Below are 18,893 nucleotides of genomic sequence, written 5' to 3' on the forward strand. Positions count from 1 at the left end.
AGTTTGGAGACAAAGTCAGAGAGGACATGTGCAGAGGAGCAATATATTTGACAAAGGATGCCGAATAACAAGGTGCCAGGTAGGAGGAAAAAAGGAAGACCACAGAGAAGATTCATGAATGTAATGAAGGGGACATGCAGACAGTTGGTGTGACAGAAAAGAATGCCAGTGATAGGGCGATACTGAGTCAAATGAGCAGCTGATGGGAGGAGCAGAAGAAGGGAAGAAGATTGAAGTACTACCTGTCCCCATATGAATCTAATCAATAAAATCTGGGAAATTAATACTAATAATATCTATCTATCTATCTATCCATCTATCTATCTATCTATCTATCTATCTATCTATCTATCTATCTATCTATCTATCTATCTATCTATCTATCTAGTTGTATTTGTCGTGAGAGCCTGTAGAATAAGAGCATGTAGGATCTGTGCTGCACAATTTAAATGTACAAAACTTCCTTGTGATTCCTTGTGTGTCATTTAATAATTTTTGGTGTCTGGGGTGATGAAGCAGTGGCTTAGGAGTGGCGTCGGTGGATGCAGTAACACTCTCTAAACTGTGGGGGTCGCTGATTGACTTTCTGCAAACATGGCTGCCCAGGATGAACTCAGTAAGTTTCTTTTTGGGTTATTGGCGATTCATATATTTTGTCAAATGTCGCACTCGTGGTTTCTAAAAACGTATCCAGGAAAATGCCTGATCCGCCCTGACAGTTGGGGTGTTTTTTGGTGTAACGCTAAAGCTTCTTGTAGTTAAAAACCAGGGGTAGGTGCGATAGCTAGCTACTAAGCTAACCAGAATGCTATCGTCAGGAGGCCGTTTGCCCAGTCATGGTCAAAAAGAAACTATCACGTAGGCTATTAATATATATCCATTTATGAAACTTTGAAAGTGCGCAGTAACTGCTAGGATATTCGGGGTATTGGGGATTTGACCTGCAGGATGTGACCTTAAGTGAAAAGCTAGTTGAATAATACAGAAACGATCAAATGCGTGAATAGTCTTGTCAGTTGTTGTAGCTAGCTGGGTGCTTGGTGAGCCATGCCAGGAGAAGGAAGGCAGGGCTGGGTGATGGTCGCACCAGCACAGCAGCTGACAGGACGAACTTATCAGCAGAACTGCAGCAACATGCCCGTGAGACCGTTTTAAGCATGCATGTTGCTCTATGTTAAATTGAAGGTCGTAGTCTTTGTGTTGCAGATACCTTACTACTGGGTGAGATACTTGAGTAGAAAGATATTGCGAAATTAGCCATGATGGGGCCAATAATTAGCGTGTGACAAATACCGCCTGGAAAATGAGTTAACAAGGGTGTTATATGTATTTTTGACAGATCAACTGGAACGTGTGTTCCTTCGCCTGGGCCATGCAGAGACAGATGAACAGCTGCAGGACATTATCTCCAAGTTCCTACCCCCTGTTCTCCTCAAGCTCTCCAGCGTTCAAGAGGGGGTGCGGAAGAAAGTAAGAAGGGTGTAGCCTGTCTCTGTTACTTAAGAGATTATAATGACTGCATTACAAGGGAGATGTGTTTATAAACTGCAGTATCATTACTTCAAAGTTCAGCCCAGAAAAAAATTATTTGAAGGTATAGCAGAGATATAGACTCAGTTCTCTAGATGCAAAGGTTCTTCAAGGAGCTTAGATCCCTTTTACTTTGTTTATGCATCTGTCTTATTTAACTACATAATAAAATGTGGAAACTGCGTATTCTCTGCTAGGTAATGGAGTTGTTGGTCCACCTGAATAAGAGGATAAAAAGCCGGCCTAAGATTCAACTTCCAGTAGAAACTTTGCTTGTGCAGTACCAAGACCCTGCAGCTGCCTCTTTCGTTACGGTAAGAATCTCATATTAGGATGTTTGCCATATAGTGGAGGATCTCGTGTTTGCCTTGTGGGCGTGATTGCCTTATGGGCCAATGAACATCGTTGGTAAGGTATCACACAGTTACCACATGGGATTTAATCAGATCAGTGTTTTTGTCCCTTTGTTTTGTTTTGTTTTAAAAACACAATTTAATACACATGATTGAATTGACGTTTATGTGGGTTTTTTTTAAAATCTAGTTAGTGATCCTAGATTGACTTGTGTTTTTAAAAATTGGCCTATTATTGAGAGCAGAGTTTTGACGGTCACATTTATACGCAGAATTTCACCATCATCTACATTAAAATGGGCTACCCTCGTCTGGAGGTGGTAAAACAGTGTGAGCTAGCCCCGACCCTCATCACTGCCATGGAAGGAAAACCACAGCCACAGCAGGACAGGTAAGGGGATGTATCCAAACACCCATTTTGGATATGGTTGTGTGACATGTGTGTTAAGCAATCTTGAGATATCAGCTTATTATTTTTAATTTAATTTGTCTATACTCTATGTTCTCTCTTAGTCTGATGCACCTGCTGATCCCTACTCTTTACCACATAAAGTATCCTACTGACACCTCCAAGAGTGCTTCTCTGTTTAACCTAACTGAGCGGCCAAAGACAATGCACCTGCTGTTGGAGTTCATGTTAGATGTTTTACTGATGCCTTATGGGTGAGTTGACGATTCATAAGCGAATAAGGGTTGCAGACCTACCTCTGGTGAAATTAATTCCTTGCGAGAAGTATTTTTACCACAAATTGTTGACCTGTAGTGTCCTTCTCCTCCTAGGTTTGTGCTGAATGAATCTCCAACTCGCCCCGCTCCCTCCTCCTCCCAGGGTACTTCTGGAGATGGGACAGTGGCTGCGAGTAGTCAGGGTCTCCCACAGCCTCCTCCAGGGATGAGTGTTTATGCTGCCAAGAGGGTGATTGGAGAAGCCCAGTGGAATGCTGAACAACTGGAGCAGGTATACAAACTGAACTGGGAGGATGAGAACTGGCTTTATATGTTTATCTGTTTGGAAAGGTAATATGCTCAGTGTTTGGGCAGGCCGGCCAAGTATATTTATGCCCATCTGAGTATGTTTGGTGACTTGTTTTTTAGGGGTGCAACGATACTCGTATAGATATTGAACCGTTCGATACAGTGCTTTTGGTTCGGTACGCATATGTATCGAACAATACAACATTTTTTATTTATTTTATCAACTTTTCTTCAGTGGATCTGCGTTCGACTACTCTGCCTAGGCTGCACTGTTGAGTGCAGTTCCACTGAGCGCAACGCAAGCTAGCAAGACAGAAGCTAAGCTTGCAACATGGCAACTGCCTCAACGCTACCTGAAATTGAACCTCCCCCACCCTCATTCAGATCTGGCGTTTGGAACTATCTTGGTTTTCATGTGAAGCATGACCCTGATGGTAAGCTTCACATGAAAACAAAAGTAAAACAGTATGTCAGATGTGCCAAGCAATGCTCAATTTGTGGGAACTAGTGCGTTAGCGCAGTTAGCTCGTTAACGTGTTGACGCCGTCCAGCCCCACGCACGGGGGGCGATCCGCGGTAACTCGTTAACGGAGATTTGCCGCGTTATGGCATTAATGTCATTTTAACGAGATTAATGCTGACAGCACTAGTGGGAACACAACAAATATGACTGCACATTTACGCCGACATCATCCTAGTGCAAAGACAAGTGGAAGCAGACAAAAACAACAAGCATGCATGCTACAAACTTTACCCGAGTCATTTAGACAGCCGTTAGCACATGATTCTCCTTATGGGGACCTGATATGTTTAATATGCTGCTGAGAATATAGCCCAGAAGAAGCGTATAGTATAGCTTTTATTTTGGAAAGAGCCATTTCTCTGTAATAAACTCTCTTTTCCAAAGATGAGTGATTTCTCCATCAGATAGATTTATTTTGTTGTTTCAGCAACATTAAGTTTAAAAACTGTACTTTTGAGTTAAAATATATATTTATAATTTTAATAAATGACAAATTAAAAAGGCATGAACATTTTTTTTGTATCGAAAAAATATTGAACCGTGACACCAAAGTATCGAACCGAACCGTGAATTTTGTGTATCTTGCACCTGTATTGTTTTTGTCTGTCTGTGTGGATAGCTCAATGTCCTGTTGATTTGGTAGATTTGGTCCCCCTTGCCAATGTTTTGAAAGTTCAGTTGTTTACCAACTAATCTAGGCCATCCCAGTCTTTTGCTAGTCAGGTGACTTTAATGACAATCCTGAATATCATTCACTGTCATTCATTGGAATAGTGCCCAACTATACCATTGTGCACTGCAGTTAACAAAGACAATCCCTGGGTTTCATTGTAACTGAGTTTCATGTTCATCAAAACATGCAGTAGGTGGATAACTATACTGAGATCACAGATGATGCAGAGAATGACAAAAACGACCAGCTGCAGTTCAGCACTGTGCATTTGAAGTCCATCTGCAGGCATAAAGAGTAACTGGAGATGAATATTGCTGTACACATGCAGTGCTTGTGCCTCCGCTTGTGGATGCATACAGGTTATCGGCACAAAAATATTCAAATCTGCGGGAAACACTGATATGGAGGGGTTTTTTTTTGTAAGGCAAATCTTTGAATAGCTTCTAAACATTCAGGTTAGAATCAGTTATGTCTATAAATTTTCCACCTTCACCCCTAATTTGACTGTTTGGTATAATTTCTTCAGAGCAATTTCTTCTGTAATGTATATTTTTTAATATAAATGTGGACGGTGAAGCACCATGTGGCATGTTTACTATGACTAAATAGTTCCTTGTTGTGTACTTGGTTCCAACAGTGTAAACTGGGAATAGTGAAGTTCATTGAGGCAAAGCAAGTCCCAGAAGTGGAGACGGTGGTCCACCTGGTGGTGGCGTCAAGTGACACCAGACACAGTGTGGCCACTGCAGCTGATCTGGAGCTGAAGAGCAAACAAAGGTAGGCCATGAAACTTGATTTATGTCTGTGTTTGTATTTGCATCACCAAGTCCTCCACTTTTAAGTGCTCCTTTTGTCCGGTAGTTTATACAACTTAACAGTTTCCTAGATTTTGTAAAAATAATTTTTAAAAAGTCAGACTTTTTCAAGTATTTCTGAGGAGCTGAATAAACTGTCAAACTGTCATTCCTATCATTAGTAATGCACTTGTTTTGTAATGTTTCAGCATCATCGACTGGAACAATCCTCTAATTATCAACAAGATGTTCAAAGTGTATCTGGGGGATGTCCCTCTTAAAACAAAGGTTTGTCAACTCAAACTCAACATTTAAACTCTCTTTTTTTTAACATAACCTGTGAACATAAGTATTTTCTTGACCCGTAGAAATGTAAAATCCCTTTATATGTATACTGTAGGGGGGCGGCATGAAGCAAGAGCTGAAACATGAGCCAGTAAGCACAAGAGTTAAGCTGAAGATCCTGCCGCATCTTCTACGCTCACGTCTGGCTGCAGAGTGCTTTCCAGCTAATATCCAGGTACGATCTGTGATGCTTCTGGCCATGTTTTCTTTTTTTATTCAGTGTGAAGTTTGTTTTAGTGTATCCAGATAACTCTGATATATGGGTATTTTTCAGGTACTGCCATGCAAAACAGTAAACTTTCCAGATTTTCTCACTAGTTTGCTTTCTGTCCTCTGTAGGTTGTTTATGACGGTCTGTTTGGGGCCAGCACAAACAACAAACTGCTGTCTCTCACCCTACAGTTTGTCCATCATATCTGCATGGTGTAAGTCTTTTCTTCGTCTTCCTACAGATACATCTGTCTTCATCAGTGTGTTTCAAGTAATTAAAAGCTGATTCTGTCTCTCTGATTTTTCATTAGATGCCCTGACACTAATAAGCCTTTAGGGCTAATGTTGCTTAATGGTCTTACCAAGCTCATCAATGAATACAAGGAGGTAAAATGCAAGACATAAATAATGTGAAGTTCATACAGGGTCGCGCACTTTAATTTGAAATATACTTACTGGGAAACACTTGTCTTTGCAGGATCCTAAGTTACTGTGTGTTGCTTACTCTGCTGTTGGAAAGCTGTCAAGGTATAAGGAAATAATGAACTATTTCTTTATTTAAACATTTCCAGTTTTGCATTGTATTTCAAATGATGTAATACAAAATATCTCGGTCCTCTGTTCTAGTCGTATGCCTCAGCTCTTCACAAAGGACATTGCACTTGTGCAGCAGTTCTTTGAGTCCATGTGTAAGGTAGGGGAAAGACGTTGCAGTGAAAACTGAGTACCAAGCAACTAATGCATTACAAGATATTGGCACTCACAGTCCATATAAAATTATTGCCTTAAACTCTATTCTTGTGCATCTGGTATTGAAATTTCTAAAATTCCTCTTCAGGAAGAAGCTGATGTCCGTCTAGCTATTCAGGAGGCTTTGTCTATGATGGTTGGAGCTTACGCTAACCTCCAAGGAGCACTGCTCAACCTAATGGAGGCCCTGGTGGCTGCATATATTGGAAAGGTGAGAGGCAGAACTGGTAGAATAAACTTTAATCTTGGTGGGTTTAATAAGTAGAAATGAGGCAAATCAAACACTCGTATAGTTCTTTGTTGTTTTTTGTTTTGTTTTGTAACAGCCGGAGGTGCAGGTTCGCCAGGTGGCCATGAAGTTTGCCAGCACGGTCTTTGCTCCTGATCATGTGCCATCAAGATACCTACTGCTGCTGGCTGCTGGAGACCCGTAAGTTTGAAAAACACAGTAATCTTTCGTGTGGTGGTAAATAAATGACAAGAACACACAGTAAACATTTTACTGGGTCATGAAATTATTGATAGTACAAAGAAGAAGCTTTGAGCTTAAACTAAAATGTGTCCTAGGTGTACTTACCTGCAGAAAAGCTTGAAGTGTCTTATTTTTCTGTGTTGTAGAAGAGAAGAGGTGTCTGGGGAGGCCCAGAGGGTGCTGAGGGCTTTCCATACCAAGAGCTCAGAGAAGGAGGGACCAAAACCTATGCCCTCCTTTCCTGATATGGTGGCTTATATCCAGGAGAAAGTGAGGCTCTGAGCATGTTCTCCAAGTTTCTCATGATGGTGTTTTTACTAAGACGTTTTAAATCTTAAATCTCTGCACTTTTGTCTTTATTAGGCCGCTCAGCGAATCAAGACTCCAGCTAAGTACATTGTGGGAACTTCCACAATTCCTTTCAACCCCTCTGCATTTGGCGAGGTAAATATGAATTTGTTATGACCTCACGGCATCTATTAATCGTGACACTGGCCCATCTTATAGTCTTATACCTCTTATACCTGTGCTAGATGCTTGTCTTCTAATCCGTCTCATTTCCGTTTCCTGTTGTCCCAGATCATGCTCTACCTGAGGATGTGTTTAGCCCACAGTGCCGGGGCCATGCCCATGTCCACACGCTTGTCAGACATGCAGGATGATGCCCCTGCCATTGGCCGCTATGTCCACACGCTGCTGTTTTCTGACTCTCAGCCCTCAGGGTCAAAGGGCTCTGAAGCAAATCCTGTACATGTCTACATGGATCTTCTGCAGCAGCTGCTCTCTGCTGTAGGAGGTGAGGAAGCACTTAGTTATTAAACAATCAAGCAGTTTTTGGAACTTTTTTTTTTTTGCTCTGAAAATGTGCAGTGAATATTTAAGTAACCAAAAAATCTCTTGACTCTTAAAAATTGCAAGTATCTTCTGTTCAAGAAGACTGTCTCTTTGATAAAAGACTGCAAAATTCAGTTTGTGCTTCATGTAAATAAGTTGTGTTCCTTTAAGAATCCATGTGCATTTCCAGGTATTTATGTTTGTCAGGAAATTGTACTTAATGTAATAATCTCTTAACAGGAATCCCTGTCATGTACTGTTTACTGGAGGTTGTGTCTGTGTGCCCGGAGAAACTGGCTCCCAGATTTGCTGATAAAATCGACTGGATTAAAGTGAGTATCATAAATATGTGGGATGTTAGTGCCAATATGGGTATTTACTATTTCACAAATGAGACAGATACCAGATAATCCAGCTGCTCAGCTGTGTTGTGATATTGTAAAACCATCAGCCTAGTGCACATTTTACAGATCTCATCGCTGTAATAGCAGATGTTTTTTTTTCCCCCCAGAGTCTGATGAACACAAACAAGGAGGACATGAGGGAGCTGGCAGCCCAGCTGTATGCTGTTGTGGTTTCGACTATGACTGGCAACGAGTTGCAGAAGGCCGTGCAGAACCTCGTCAAAATCACCAAAGACAACCACGTAATGCCACTTTGTTGCTACACAGCCGTTCGTAGCTTCATTTATTTTATAGCTGTGAAAATTTACCTTGCATTAATGTTTACTTGCTTTGTCAAATCACAGAGCCCTGAAACTCAGCATGGTGCCATCTTGGCTCTTGGCTATATGGTCGGAAGGAACATGAGCAGGAAAAAAGCTGCCACATCCATTGATTCGACAGAAAACATGGGGCAGCAAATGAACATCTCTTCCCAGGAAGATGATGAACTTGCTGCCATGGCAACAAAGACAATTGGTATGTAATTATTTCACATCAGCTTCATTCATTTACTGATTTGGTAACTGTTAGAGTACCAAAAACTGATGCTAAATTTTATTTTGCCTATACTGTAATGATTATACAGTATTTTTTTTTTTTAATTCCTTAGTTTTTAGTTGACAGTTTTAAAGTTTATATCATAAATAATGATTCGCTTCTTTGTATGCTGTTTGATCCATTTTTGTTCATGTTCGTCAAGGTTCCTTCCTGGACAACAGCAGTGCAATGCTGGCTATAGCAGCCTGTACAGCTCTGGGGGAAATTGGGCGTAATGGCCACCTGCTGATCCCTGCAGAGGGAGAGGGCTTGACTAAACTCTCTGTTGTAGAAAACCTGCTGGCCCGCATTCCCTCTGGCAAGGAGAGTACAAAGGTATTCTAGAAATCTAATCGAAAAAATGGCTACTGAGAGGCACTTTCCAGTGATCGTTACTGGCACACATTATATCAGTGGTTTATTTGCACTGTATAAATTAATGATATGTCGGGTCCTTAGATTTTCTTGCCTACTTTTTTATCTTGATCATCATGTTTGTGTCTTTGTTCCAGATGAAGGAACGAGCCATCATGACCTTGGGTTATCTGCCAGTGGGAGATGAAGATTTCCCTCATCAGAAGAAGCTGCTGCAGGGACTTATGGACTCTGTAGAGGTATGAAACATACTGATGGATAGTACATTTTTAAAAGACTAGGTTCAAATGAACAGGTGTAATTGGTAGCTTAAGGTTTGTTTGTTTTTTAACATTTTACTTTTTGAGGTCAGGGTAATGAATCGGGCTGTATTGAGGTGGTTATTTTTGCACAGATATGCTGGTATTGTCTCTAAACATTTCTACTTGAGCTGTCACTCGGCTTAACAACTCGTTGCTGGCAGCAGTACTCAAGTTTTTTTTTTTTTTACATTCTCAATCTTTCCAAGGCCAAGCAGGTGGAGCTACAATTCACAGTAGGAGAGGCCATAACAAGTGGTGCAGTAGGGACCAGTTCTGGAGCTGCCAGAGATCCATGGACCTGCACCGAGGACCATTACACTCCACCACAGAGTACATTTCTAAAATGTAGTCCCAGCTTGTATTGTGCTTTTAACATTTTTTTTTTATCTGTTAATGAATTTTGCCATTTCTGAAGTTCACACTACTCTGATTTGGTTCTCCAGTATAGTGGCACGCTTACTGTCCACTCTGCATGACCATATTCAGCTTTATACCAGCAGTCGTCCTAATGAAATCCATGGTTATCTTTTCTGTCTGACATTATTTTGAATTTTCTGAGCATAAATTCACCTGCAGCAGTCCATTTTTATCTAAAAGCTGAATGTTTTATCCACAAAAGTTTTAATTTCCACTTTTTCCTTTCTGCTGACAGATGTAAAAAACAATGATGTGGTTCCCTGGGTCCTTAACGCCATCCTGACCAAGTATATAACCAGCCAGAACCCCCACGTCCGGCAGGCAGCCTGCATCTGGCTGCTTTCCCTTGTCAAGAAGCTCAGCCAGCACAAGGAGATTACGGTGTGTATTTTTAACCCCAAAATTGAGACTCGGGGTGAAATGTAAATTAAAAACAGAATGCAATGATTTGCAGATCTTGTGAGACCGTAGAAAACATATCAGATGTTTGAAATGTGAAATTGTACCTTTCTGGGAAAAATATTCATGTGCCAAAGTCTTTAGTGTGCAAATTTAATTTCTTTATGCACGTATGTCAAATACCCGTAATTTTGTTTCTCTTCTTTAACTCTTACAGTCACATTTGAAAGAGATTCAGGGGGCCTTTATCTCTGTTCTCTCAGACCCTGACGGTAAGATCAGAGTCAAGTCTAAGTGAACTGTTTGATCAGCTCATTACTTGCTAGCTTTGTGCCTGTGCACTTCCTCACGCTTCACTCTTCCTCTTTCATTCAGAGTTGAGTCAGGATGTGGCATCTAAAGGCCTTGGTCTGGTCTATGAGATGGGGGGAGAGGGTGACCAGCAGGAACTGGTGTCCACTCTTGTTGAAACGCTCATGACTGGTAAAAGGTGAGTGGATGGTTGGGTTGAGTACAGATTCAACAGCTTCAAGCTTGTGCATGAATGAGGGAAAAATCTAGAAACAGGTTTATTGTTTTGAAACAAACTGTTAGACCGTAGTGCATGTTGAATGAGGTCCTCCACATACCCAGCTGAAAGCTAAAATGGTCTAAAGATACAGTTAATTTTATTTTTTTTACTGCAAGTGTTGATAAGTTTGTGTACAGAATAAAAAATTAGAAGAAATGGGAATGGAATATTATGGACTCACAAAGATGCTGCTCAGTTTCCTGGGTTAACCCTTTAAAACCGATCGGAGCGGGCACGCTCCGTTTTGTGCAACTACTTTAAAATCCCGGTAGCTCTGCAACCATGTGAGCTAGCGCAATAATTTTTTTTGCATATGAAACTGGAGGAGTTGTACTTACATCTTATGCCATCAGCTTGTCCTCGGTCACAGTTTCCTTCCACATAAAGCTTTGCAAAAACTGCATACAAAGCGCTTGCAGCAACAAAAACATAATATTCCAGAAACACGCCTTGCCGAGCCGATCAGCTGTTCATAACACTTCCTACGTTGGAATAGACGTCAGCGCGAACTATCGCATGTCCGCCATGACCTGCCCGAAACCGGAAGTGACGTAATTTTTGCGGAAATGTAGTTTTTATTACCGTCAGGGCCTCATGAGCCTATACTGGTGTTTTTAAAAGTTATGTTTGACTTTATGACTTTCTGTGTTGTTTCTGGGATGCTTAGGACTCATATTGCACTGCTGGAAATATTTTATTTTGATATATATGCTGTTTTTGCACTATAATATTTATTTTCGTTTTTTCTGCAGTGTATAAAAATTGGTGTTTTTCAAAAATAAAACTATGAAGACACTCAAAATAAATTTCCTGTGGTGGGAAACTATTTTGTGCAACTTTTCTGTATTTACAGTTTTGAGGGATAAGCCTCTTAAATTTCTCTAACTAGAAATATATGTTAAAAAAAAACAAAACGATTTTCAATTTTTTTGTAGTTTATTGCACTTTTTTGCAATTTATGTAATTACTATGCACTTAATGCATACATATTATTAAAATTTAGGCTGTAATGGTTGTAATGATGTATAGCAACTTGAAATGCTCCCAAAAATGGCTCCACAGCATGTAAAAATATAATATAAGCTCTGGCGGGCTTTGTTCTATGGTAGGTCTTAAAGGGTTAAGACCTCTGAATGTATCTGTTTCACAGAGCTGACTGACTCGACTTGGATCATAAAGCAGTGGATTCACAAAATGTTTAAAAAAGAAGTCTAAAAATAAATAATTTAAATGGTCCATTAAGCACTGTGGGAGGACTAATGATTAGCTAATGTGCACCATGGGCAGGATGAACACATGCATCGAGCTTCTGTCAAATTTTGCGCTTTTAAAAATAGAACAAAAGCAATATATTGTTGTGGGTGTCCTTCAGTTTCCACCTAAAGTTGTGCTCGATCCAGGCAGGTTTGTTGGTCTCCAGTGGTTTGTCAGGGAAACTTGAAATTGTGATTGAAACCAGTGTTAAACTGAAGAAGGACAAAGATTGTAACAAGCTTACAATCGTGTCTTGCATTGGGCTAATTGTTAAATCATTATTTATTTTTTTTTGTAAACAGAGTGAAACATGCAGTCTCAGGGGATACAGAGGTGTTCCAAGGAGAAGGTTTGGGGAAAACACCTGATGGGTAAGGCATATCACCTCTACTGGCATTTTTAGCTCCTATTTCAGTGAAAGTGTAATAAATATATTCATGCTTTTTAAAATGTATTTAATCTTTGTGCTCAGTTTGCACACATTCACCCTTCTTGGCCTACTTCTGTACATAATCTGTATTCATGGTTTCTGGCAGTCACGGTTTGTCCACATACAAGGAGCTGTGTTCATTGGCCAGCGACCTGAACCAACCAGATCTTGTGTACAAATTTATGAACCTAGCCAATCATCATGCCATGTGGAACTCTCGCAAGGTATCATGTTTGTATTCACCAGTTTTTACATCCGTGACATCCATGCCCCTTCCAACCTGATCATGCCTATCCTCCTTTCAGGGAGCAGCTTTTGGTTTCCACATGATCGCAGCTAAAGCCGGGGAACAGCTGGCTCCATTCCTGCCTCAGATAATTCCTCGTCTGTACCGCTACCAGTTTGATCCCAACCTTAGCATTCGCCAGGCCATGACAAGCATCTGGGATGCTTTGGTCACTGATAAGACCCTGGTAAGAGCTGATTGTTGTACATTTGCATCCATTAAAAAAACAAACTACAAAACATTATTTGTCTTTAGAAAAAAAATGGTTGTAGACATAGTTGTTTAGTTACATGTGCCTGCTTGCTTGCTTGTTCTGATTTATTACAGGTGGATAAGTATCTCAAAGAGATCCTTCAGGATGTGATTTCTAATTTGACCAACAACGCCTGGCGAGTGCGAGAGTCCAGGTCCATGTACACTTATATTAAAAAAAAATAAGATCATCAGCCTTGGCTTTTGACTTTGTTAACTTGCATTAGAATGGATGCTTTGTTAATAATGTTTGCAGTTTGTTTAGAATAAGATTTAAAGGCTAAACGTTTATGTGAATTTTTCTTTCAGCTGCCTGGCCTTAAATGACCTGATTCGAGGCCGTCAGGCTGATGACCTTATTGATCACCTGGCAGAAATATGGGAGACGCTGTTTAGAGTCCTTGATGACATCAAGGTAGGAAGGAAGTGATCAGAGATCAGTGTTTCTTTCATTGATGTGGCACAAAGGTTTGAATTCGTTCACTGATGCATAACAAAAAAAATAAAATGTACATTATTACAAAGTAAAAAAATTTTCTGTTTAGGAGTCTGTGAGGAAGGCTGCAGACCTAACACTGAAAACACTCAGTAAGGTAAAGCTGTTTGCCACAACTTTGGCCTGTGTATGTGTTTGTGTGTACATGTGTGCTTGTCTGAGTACCTTTTCTCTCTCCAGGTGTGCACCCGTATGTGTGAGTCTACAGGCTCTGGAGCCCAGAGAACTGTGGCGGTGATTTTACCCACCCTACTGGAAAAAGGCATTGTTAGCAATGTCGCAGAGGTTCGCTCACTCAGGTAATATCTTGGTTTGGTTTTTCCTCTGTGGCAGTCTTTTAATGTAAACTTGTGCTTTAATTCTAGTTTTAATTCTAGTAAAATGTTTTAGTAGTAGTACCTTTCCGCTTTTCCAACATGGCACGATGCTAACTTTAATTCATCATTCGGTCATCACGTTACCAGGTCGTAATTTTTTGCTGTATAATTGTGTGTTCTGTTCTCTCAACAATCTCTTTTTTTCCAAATCAGTATCCAGACCCTGGTGAAGATCAGTAAGACTGCCGGTGCCAGACTAAGGCCCCATGCTTCCCGGTTAATCCCAGCTCTGTTGGAGTCCCTCAGCACTCTGGAGCCTCAGGTCCTCAACTACCTGAGTCTCCGAGCCACAGAGCAGGAAAAGGTAACCTCAGCACTCGCCTCCATAAAAAAATCGAAGCCTATAAGTTTATTAAAAGTTGTCATGAGTTATTATTACTCTACTTCTAGAGTGCCATGGATGCTGCCAGACTAAGTGCTGCCAAATCCTCTCCAATGATGGAGACTGTTAACATGGTAAAAAACAAAACAACCTTACTAATTAATTAAGTAGATGTGTCACAAAGAGGTGCCTTATTTAAAGTGTTACAAAAGCATGTGACATATATTTTGCTGTCTTTGTATTCAGTGTCTGCAGCACCTGGATGTTGCTGTTCTGGGAGAACTGGTTCCCAGACTCTGTGAGCTGCTTAAGAGTGGAGTAGGTTTGGGCACCAAGGTAAAAAACACAGTTATTTAGCTTTCTTTGCATCATCATACCGATCTTTCGTACATTTGCCTTTTTTCCACACAGTGGCTCTTTCCTTTCTTTTTTTTTTTTCTACCAAGGTGTTTACCTGCTACTCTTTGTCTCTCCTCACAGGGTGGCTGTGCTAGTGTAATTGTTTCCCTCACAGTGCAGTGTCCACAGGATCTGACCCCACACTCAGGTACAGGACAAGTTTGAATCTGTTCATCTAGTTTGTGTATTGGATGATGGAAGTGTGGTGTTAACTGTGATAACTGTTTTTGTTTCCTCAGGTAAACTTATGAGCTCCCTGCTGAATGGCATCCATGACAGAAGCACTGTAGTACAGAAAGCTTATGCCTTTGCTTTGGGACACCTGGTCAGGGTGAGCAGCAATTGTGATAAGTAATCTTGTTGATGATTTAGAAATAATGATTTGTTAAAGTCATAAGGACATCTGTTTTCTCCCATCAGTCAGCAAAAGACAGCAGTGTAGAAAAACTACTGCTGAAACTCAACACCTGGTACTTGGAGAAAGAAGGTGAGAAAGTAAAATATGTCTATATTTCTCCCAGCTGCTCTATATTTGAAAACACAAGAAGTTGGTTTACTAAATTCAGTGCTAGCTTTCAGACTCTGCTCTTTGTGTTTTCTTGCTCCCAGAGAATGTGTACAAGTCATCCTGTGCACTGACAGTACATGCAATCAGCCACTACAGTCCAGATGTGCTGAAAGGGCATGCGGGAGTGGCCCTGCCACTGGCTTTCCTGGGCATGCATCAGGCACCGGGTCCTGATGAGGACAAAGGAGAGAGCCATGATGCCACGCTGTGGTCTGAGGTGTGGCAGGAGAACGTTCCAGGTGAGGAAAATCTAGACAGCATTAATGAAAATTATGCATTACTGATTAATCTGCTGCAATACACTGAACATATAAAGGAAACAAAGCAAATCTTCCTGTTTTACAAGGTTTCTGTTTTACCAACTAATCCTTTCAGCTTCAGATGTGCTGTATATTTGTGATGGTGTCTTTTTGTGATGACATAAAGATTTAATTCTGTTTCCACTTCTTTAAACTTTTTTCTAATCAGGAAGCTTTGGAGGCATCAGACTGTACATGACCGAGCTGATTGCCATCACACAGAAAGCGCTGCAGTCCCAGTCCTGGAAGATGAAGGCTCAGGGTGCAGCTGCCATGGCAACTGTTGCCAAGGAACAGACAGGCTCACTGGTGGCGCCACACCTCGGCTTGGTGCTGACAGCTTTAATGCAGGGTCTATCTGGGCGCACGTGGGCTGGCAAGGTAATGATATGTAATATACCTGAAGAAAACAAGAAAGTGTTCATTTTATTTTTCTATTTTAAACTATTTTTGTTCCAGGAGGAGCTTTTGAAAGCCATTGGATCTGTAGTGTCCAAATGCAGGTAAAAAGTCTCTCACAGCCTTTTCTTTGTATGTTTTCTTCCAAGTACATCACAACATTTCTTGTCACACTTCTTCCATTTCAGCACGGAGCTACAGAAGCCTTGCAGCGGCCAGCCCACCATCTCTGAGGTGTTGGAGGTTGTGCTGAAGGAATGTCGTAAGGAGAATCTCGTGTACAAAATTGCTTCTCTGCGCTGTGCTGGGGACGTGCTCCACAGCAGCCAGGAGGACCGTTTCGCCGACATGGCAGAGATCCTTTTCCCTCTAATCAAGAAGGTTGAAACCTCCCTACTGCCTCTTGAATATGAATATTAAAATATTGATGCCATATTTTGCAAAAGTCTTTTAATGAACTCAACCTGTCTTAATAATTTTACAACAGAGCAGTCCAGAGAGTGGTGTTGGATCCCCAAGATCACTGGAAGACGACGACGACGATGATGATAAAGATGTGAAGGAGAAAGAGCTGCAGACCGAAGCTATTATTTGTGCTTTTGAGACTCTTGGAAAAGGTTGGCCAAGAAAGCCCGAGACTCAGAGTAAGTTTATTCTCACAAGAGACAAAACTGAACCCCAAATTTGTTTTGACATATTGTATATGGCATTTAAAGAAATGGGAATGTAGGACCAGCTCAAAAATGTTGTCCCCTTAATTGACACCATTCTTTCCCTTTGTCTACTTTTTAGACGTATTATAAGCCACTACATGTATCTTGGATTTTTAAGTTATCTGGCAGAACTTCCACAAATTTCTTACCACAGAATGGGCAAGAAATGTGTTTGAGCTGATTGAAAGATCTGCAAGTAATGTTCTCAACTGTGTGTGTGTGTGTGTGTGTGTGTGTGTGTGTGTGTGTGTAGCACGTTTCCAGGCAGAGGTGTGCAATCTGATGTGCGAGAAGCTTAAGCTGAGCACCTGGAAAGTGCAGCTGGCTGTTCTTCAGTCTATGAAGGCATACTTCCAGGGGTAAGCAGCGAAACAAAGAGAAGGTGTTCGACTGGCTGTGAAGAAAAAAAAAATGATTAAAAGGCATTGAGCTGTTTTTTCGTTGCAGGTTACTGCTGCTAGAAAAGGGTAATGACGACTTGAATTCATTGTCAGAGATTCTCACAGAGACCTGTGCTGCTCTCACATATCCTTTAGGTAAGCCCTTCACTACGTCCTGGTACTTTGTTTTATAGTTTATACGCATGCGTTTCATGCCCAACTGTGCTGCTTTTCTATCCAGAAAACAAGAGTTACTCCTCTGTGAGGACCGAGGCCCTGTCAGTCGTGGATGTGATCGTCAAGAGAACTGGAGGTAAATATCGATTCCTGCTTATATACAAGCATGTATTTTGTTTTTCAGTTTTATTCTTGGGCGATGTAGCGTTATTCTTTTTCTAGCATCTCCATTTGATCATAAGGTTTTACAGTAGTGAGGTTTGCTCTGAATTAAGGTTCAGACTTGTTCCACATATGCATAAATGACATTTGTAAAGCCTCAAACACCCTGAAACTTGTATTATTTGCAGATGATATGAACGTGTTTTGTTCAGGTCAGAGTTTACAGCAGCTTTTAGAGGGAATCATAACAGAAAAGAATAAGTTCAAATGTTCTTTGATATGAACAAATAGTCACTAAATTTAAACAAAAGAAAGATTGTGTGGTGAGGGAAGAGCTAAGTGTAAAAAAAAAAAAAGTATAGACAGCAATGAGGAGCATGTGTAGTCTTAAAGCACTATATGGATCAAGCAGAGTATTAAAAATTGATGTGGTTGTATTATACATTAAAAATTGATAATTACATATTATAAAAAGGAACACTTTTGGATTGCTGTAGTTAAAGAATTGTAGATCGTGTGTACATATTCGTGTTTGAGTGATTTCATGTTTTGATTTTTTTAATGTGTGATTACATTTATTACTCATATGTTGAAATAAAGATTTGATCGATTGACTGATGATATTTCTGTGCTTTCTCTGATATGAACAGAGAGTGAACAGTGGGATTGTGTGTCTGTGAAGAGCCGGGAGCAGCTGCAGCGCTCCCTGTCGACGCTGCAGTCCGACAGCAGGCCTGATTTGCGGGATAAGGCCCAGGAGCTGCGCAGACACATCCAAAGCCAACCTTGAGCGCACAGCGGCAAGAACATACAGCATCGGTGTCTCTTTTTTTCCTTCTTCATCAGTGACCATACATTAGCACACTTCCCCGACCTCTTTGATGCTCTGAGATTCACAAATATCCCACTCTATAATAATAATAATTCCCATGAGCTGCGATGCTGGGTTGCCCAAGAGACTCCCACCTGTTTATGCAGACTGTTTCATGTTTATGGCTGGCAAAGCTTGAAGAGACTAACAAACCTTGCTCTACATCTGCACTCAGTGACATGTTGAAGGGCGAGGCTGTTATCGTAACTTGTTGAGATTTATTTGTTTAAATGGACAGTAAGCTGACGATAAATGATATATAAACCAGTGTGTTAGGTTTGTGGACACTGTTTTCCTGTAGCCCCAATTTTGGGAGCTTTACTGCTGTCGTGGGTTTGCCTAACATTGGAAACTACAGAAGGTTGCGCACCTTAGTCGACAAGGATGGAGGGGGGGGGGCTTTTCAGGGGTTGTGAACACCATCACTGCTTAGTGGTGAAAGGACGGGGGCTACTGGAGAACTCTTGGGATCTTAAAAAAAATTAAGGTTTTTTGCCTGATGGATGAGCAAGATGTAAGGCTATTTTGTGAAGTCTTTTAAAAACAAAAACCTGCTGTCAACTTCAAAGAGATGCTATAGTTGTTTGAATTTGTCCCTGAATAAATAAAATCCCCTTAATAATTTGCACCAATTACTCTTCACTTAATTCCAAATAGGCTCTGTATTAAAACCACATGTTTAAGCGCTTTCAGCCTCAGTGGAAGGCACTAGGAACAAATGCACTCAATGAGTGTAACTCCTCTTAAGGCAAAACACCTTACGATTAGCTTTTTTTTTTTTTATGCTGATATCAGCCTGCTATGGTGTCACTAATGTCTAGGGCAGGGGTGGGGGAACGCCAGGTCTCAAGGGCCGAGTGTCCTGCAGGTTGTAAATGTGACCTTGATCCAAAACAGTTTATTTAAATGGCTAAATTTGCCCCTTAACATGTCCTGAAGAGGCCTGGTAATGAACTAATCATTTGATTCAGTTGTGTTGACCCAGGGTGATATCTAACACGTGCA

General features: G+C 40.9%; 1 protein-coding gene across 3 annotated transcripts; it reads left to right on the top strand.

The window, feature by feature from the left end:
* The first annotated feature begins 515 nt into the window (after positions 1 to 515).
* Positions 516 to 18,158, top strand: ecpas (Ecm29 proteasome adaptor and scaffold). 3 transcript variants are annotated; one of them, XM_086295945.1, is made up of 49 exons: positions 516 to 616; positions 1,340 to 1,470; positions 1,728 to 1,844; positions 2,156 to 2,274; positions 2,397 to 2,546; positions 2,664 to 2,841; positions 4,692 to 4,831; positions 5,058 to 5,136; positions 5,249 to 5,368; positions 5,533 to 5,618; positions 5,715 to 5,790; positions 5,882 to 5,931; positions 6,031 to 6,097; positions 6,242 to 6,364; positions 6,480 to 6,583; positions 6,772 to 6,895; positions 6,989 to 7,069; positions 7,205 to 7,421; positions 7,700 to 7,791; positions 7,971 to 8,105; positions 8,208 to 8,379; positions 8,603 to 8,775; positions 8,952 to 9,053; positions 9,323 to 9,461; positions 9,769 to 9,914; positions 10,150 to 10,204; positions 10,308 to 10,422; positions 12,060 to 12,128; positions 12,294 to 12,411; positions 12,493 to 12,660; positions 12,801 to 12,880; positions 13,035 to 13,140; positions 13,271 to 13,318; positions 13,402 to 13,520; positions 13,752 to 13,902; positions 13,989 to 14,054; positions 14,167 to 14,256; positions 14,401 to 14,467; positions 14,559 to 14,650; positions 14,740 to 14,806; positions 14,929 to 15,126; positions 15,356 to 15,567; positions 15,646 to 15,689; positions 15,774 to 15,966; positions 16,073 to 16,229; positions 16,552 to 16,657; positions 16,746 to 16,834; positions 16,920 to 16,991; positions 17,668 to 18,158. In XM_086295945.1, the coding sequence occupies exons 1-49, from the start codon at positions 595 to 597 to the stop codon at positions 17,805 to 17,807; spliced, it is 5,565 nt and encodes a 1,854-aa protein (XP_086152071.1). In that variant the 5' UTR covers positions 516 to 594; the 3' UTR covers positions 17,808 to 18,158. The 3 variants fall into 3 exon arrangements, with proteins under 3 accessions (XP_086152071.1, XP_086152072.1, XP_086152073.1); XM_086295946.1 differs by having other exon boundaries at positions 517 to 616; positions 9,323 to 9,446; XM_086295947.1 differs by lacking the exon at positions 516 to 616 and adding an exon at positions 1,072 to 1,221.
* Positions 18,159 to 18,893: the final 735 nt, after the last annotated feature.

This window comes from Aulonocara sp. 'chitande type north' Nkhata Bay, linkage group LG6, assembly GCF_057382095.1.
Source record: "Aulonocara sp. 'chitande type north' Nkhata Bay isolate Kocher_YH1m ecotype deep benthic linkage group LG6, A_spYH_male_GT1.1, whole genome shotgun sequence".
Lineage (NCBI taxonomy): Eukaryota > Metazoa > Chordata > Actinopteri > Cichliformes > Cichlidae > Aulonocara > Aulonocara sp. 'chitande type north' Nkhata Bay.

Bases quoted from the DNA above. Each gene is read 5' to 3' on its own strand.
- ecpas (XM_086295945.1), top strand. From the start codon at position 595: ATGGCTGCCCAGGATGAACTCA. The intron at 12,412-12,492 runs GTATCATGTTTG...TCCTCCTTTCAG, and splicing joins CCATGTGGAACTCTCGCAAG to GGAGCAGCTTTTGGTTTCCA. The intron at 14,807-14,928 runs GTGAGAAAGTAA...TCTTGCTCCCAG, and splicing joins CTGGTACTTGGAGAAAGAAG to AGAATGTGTACAAGTCATCC.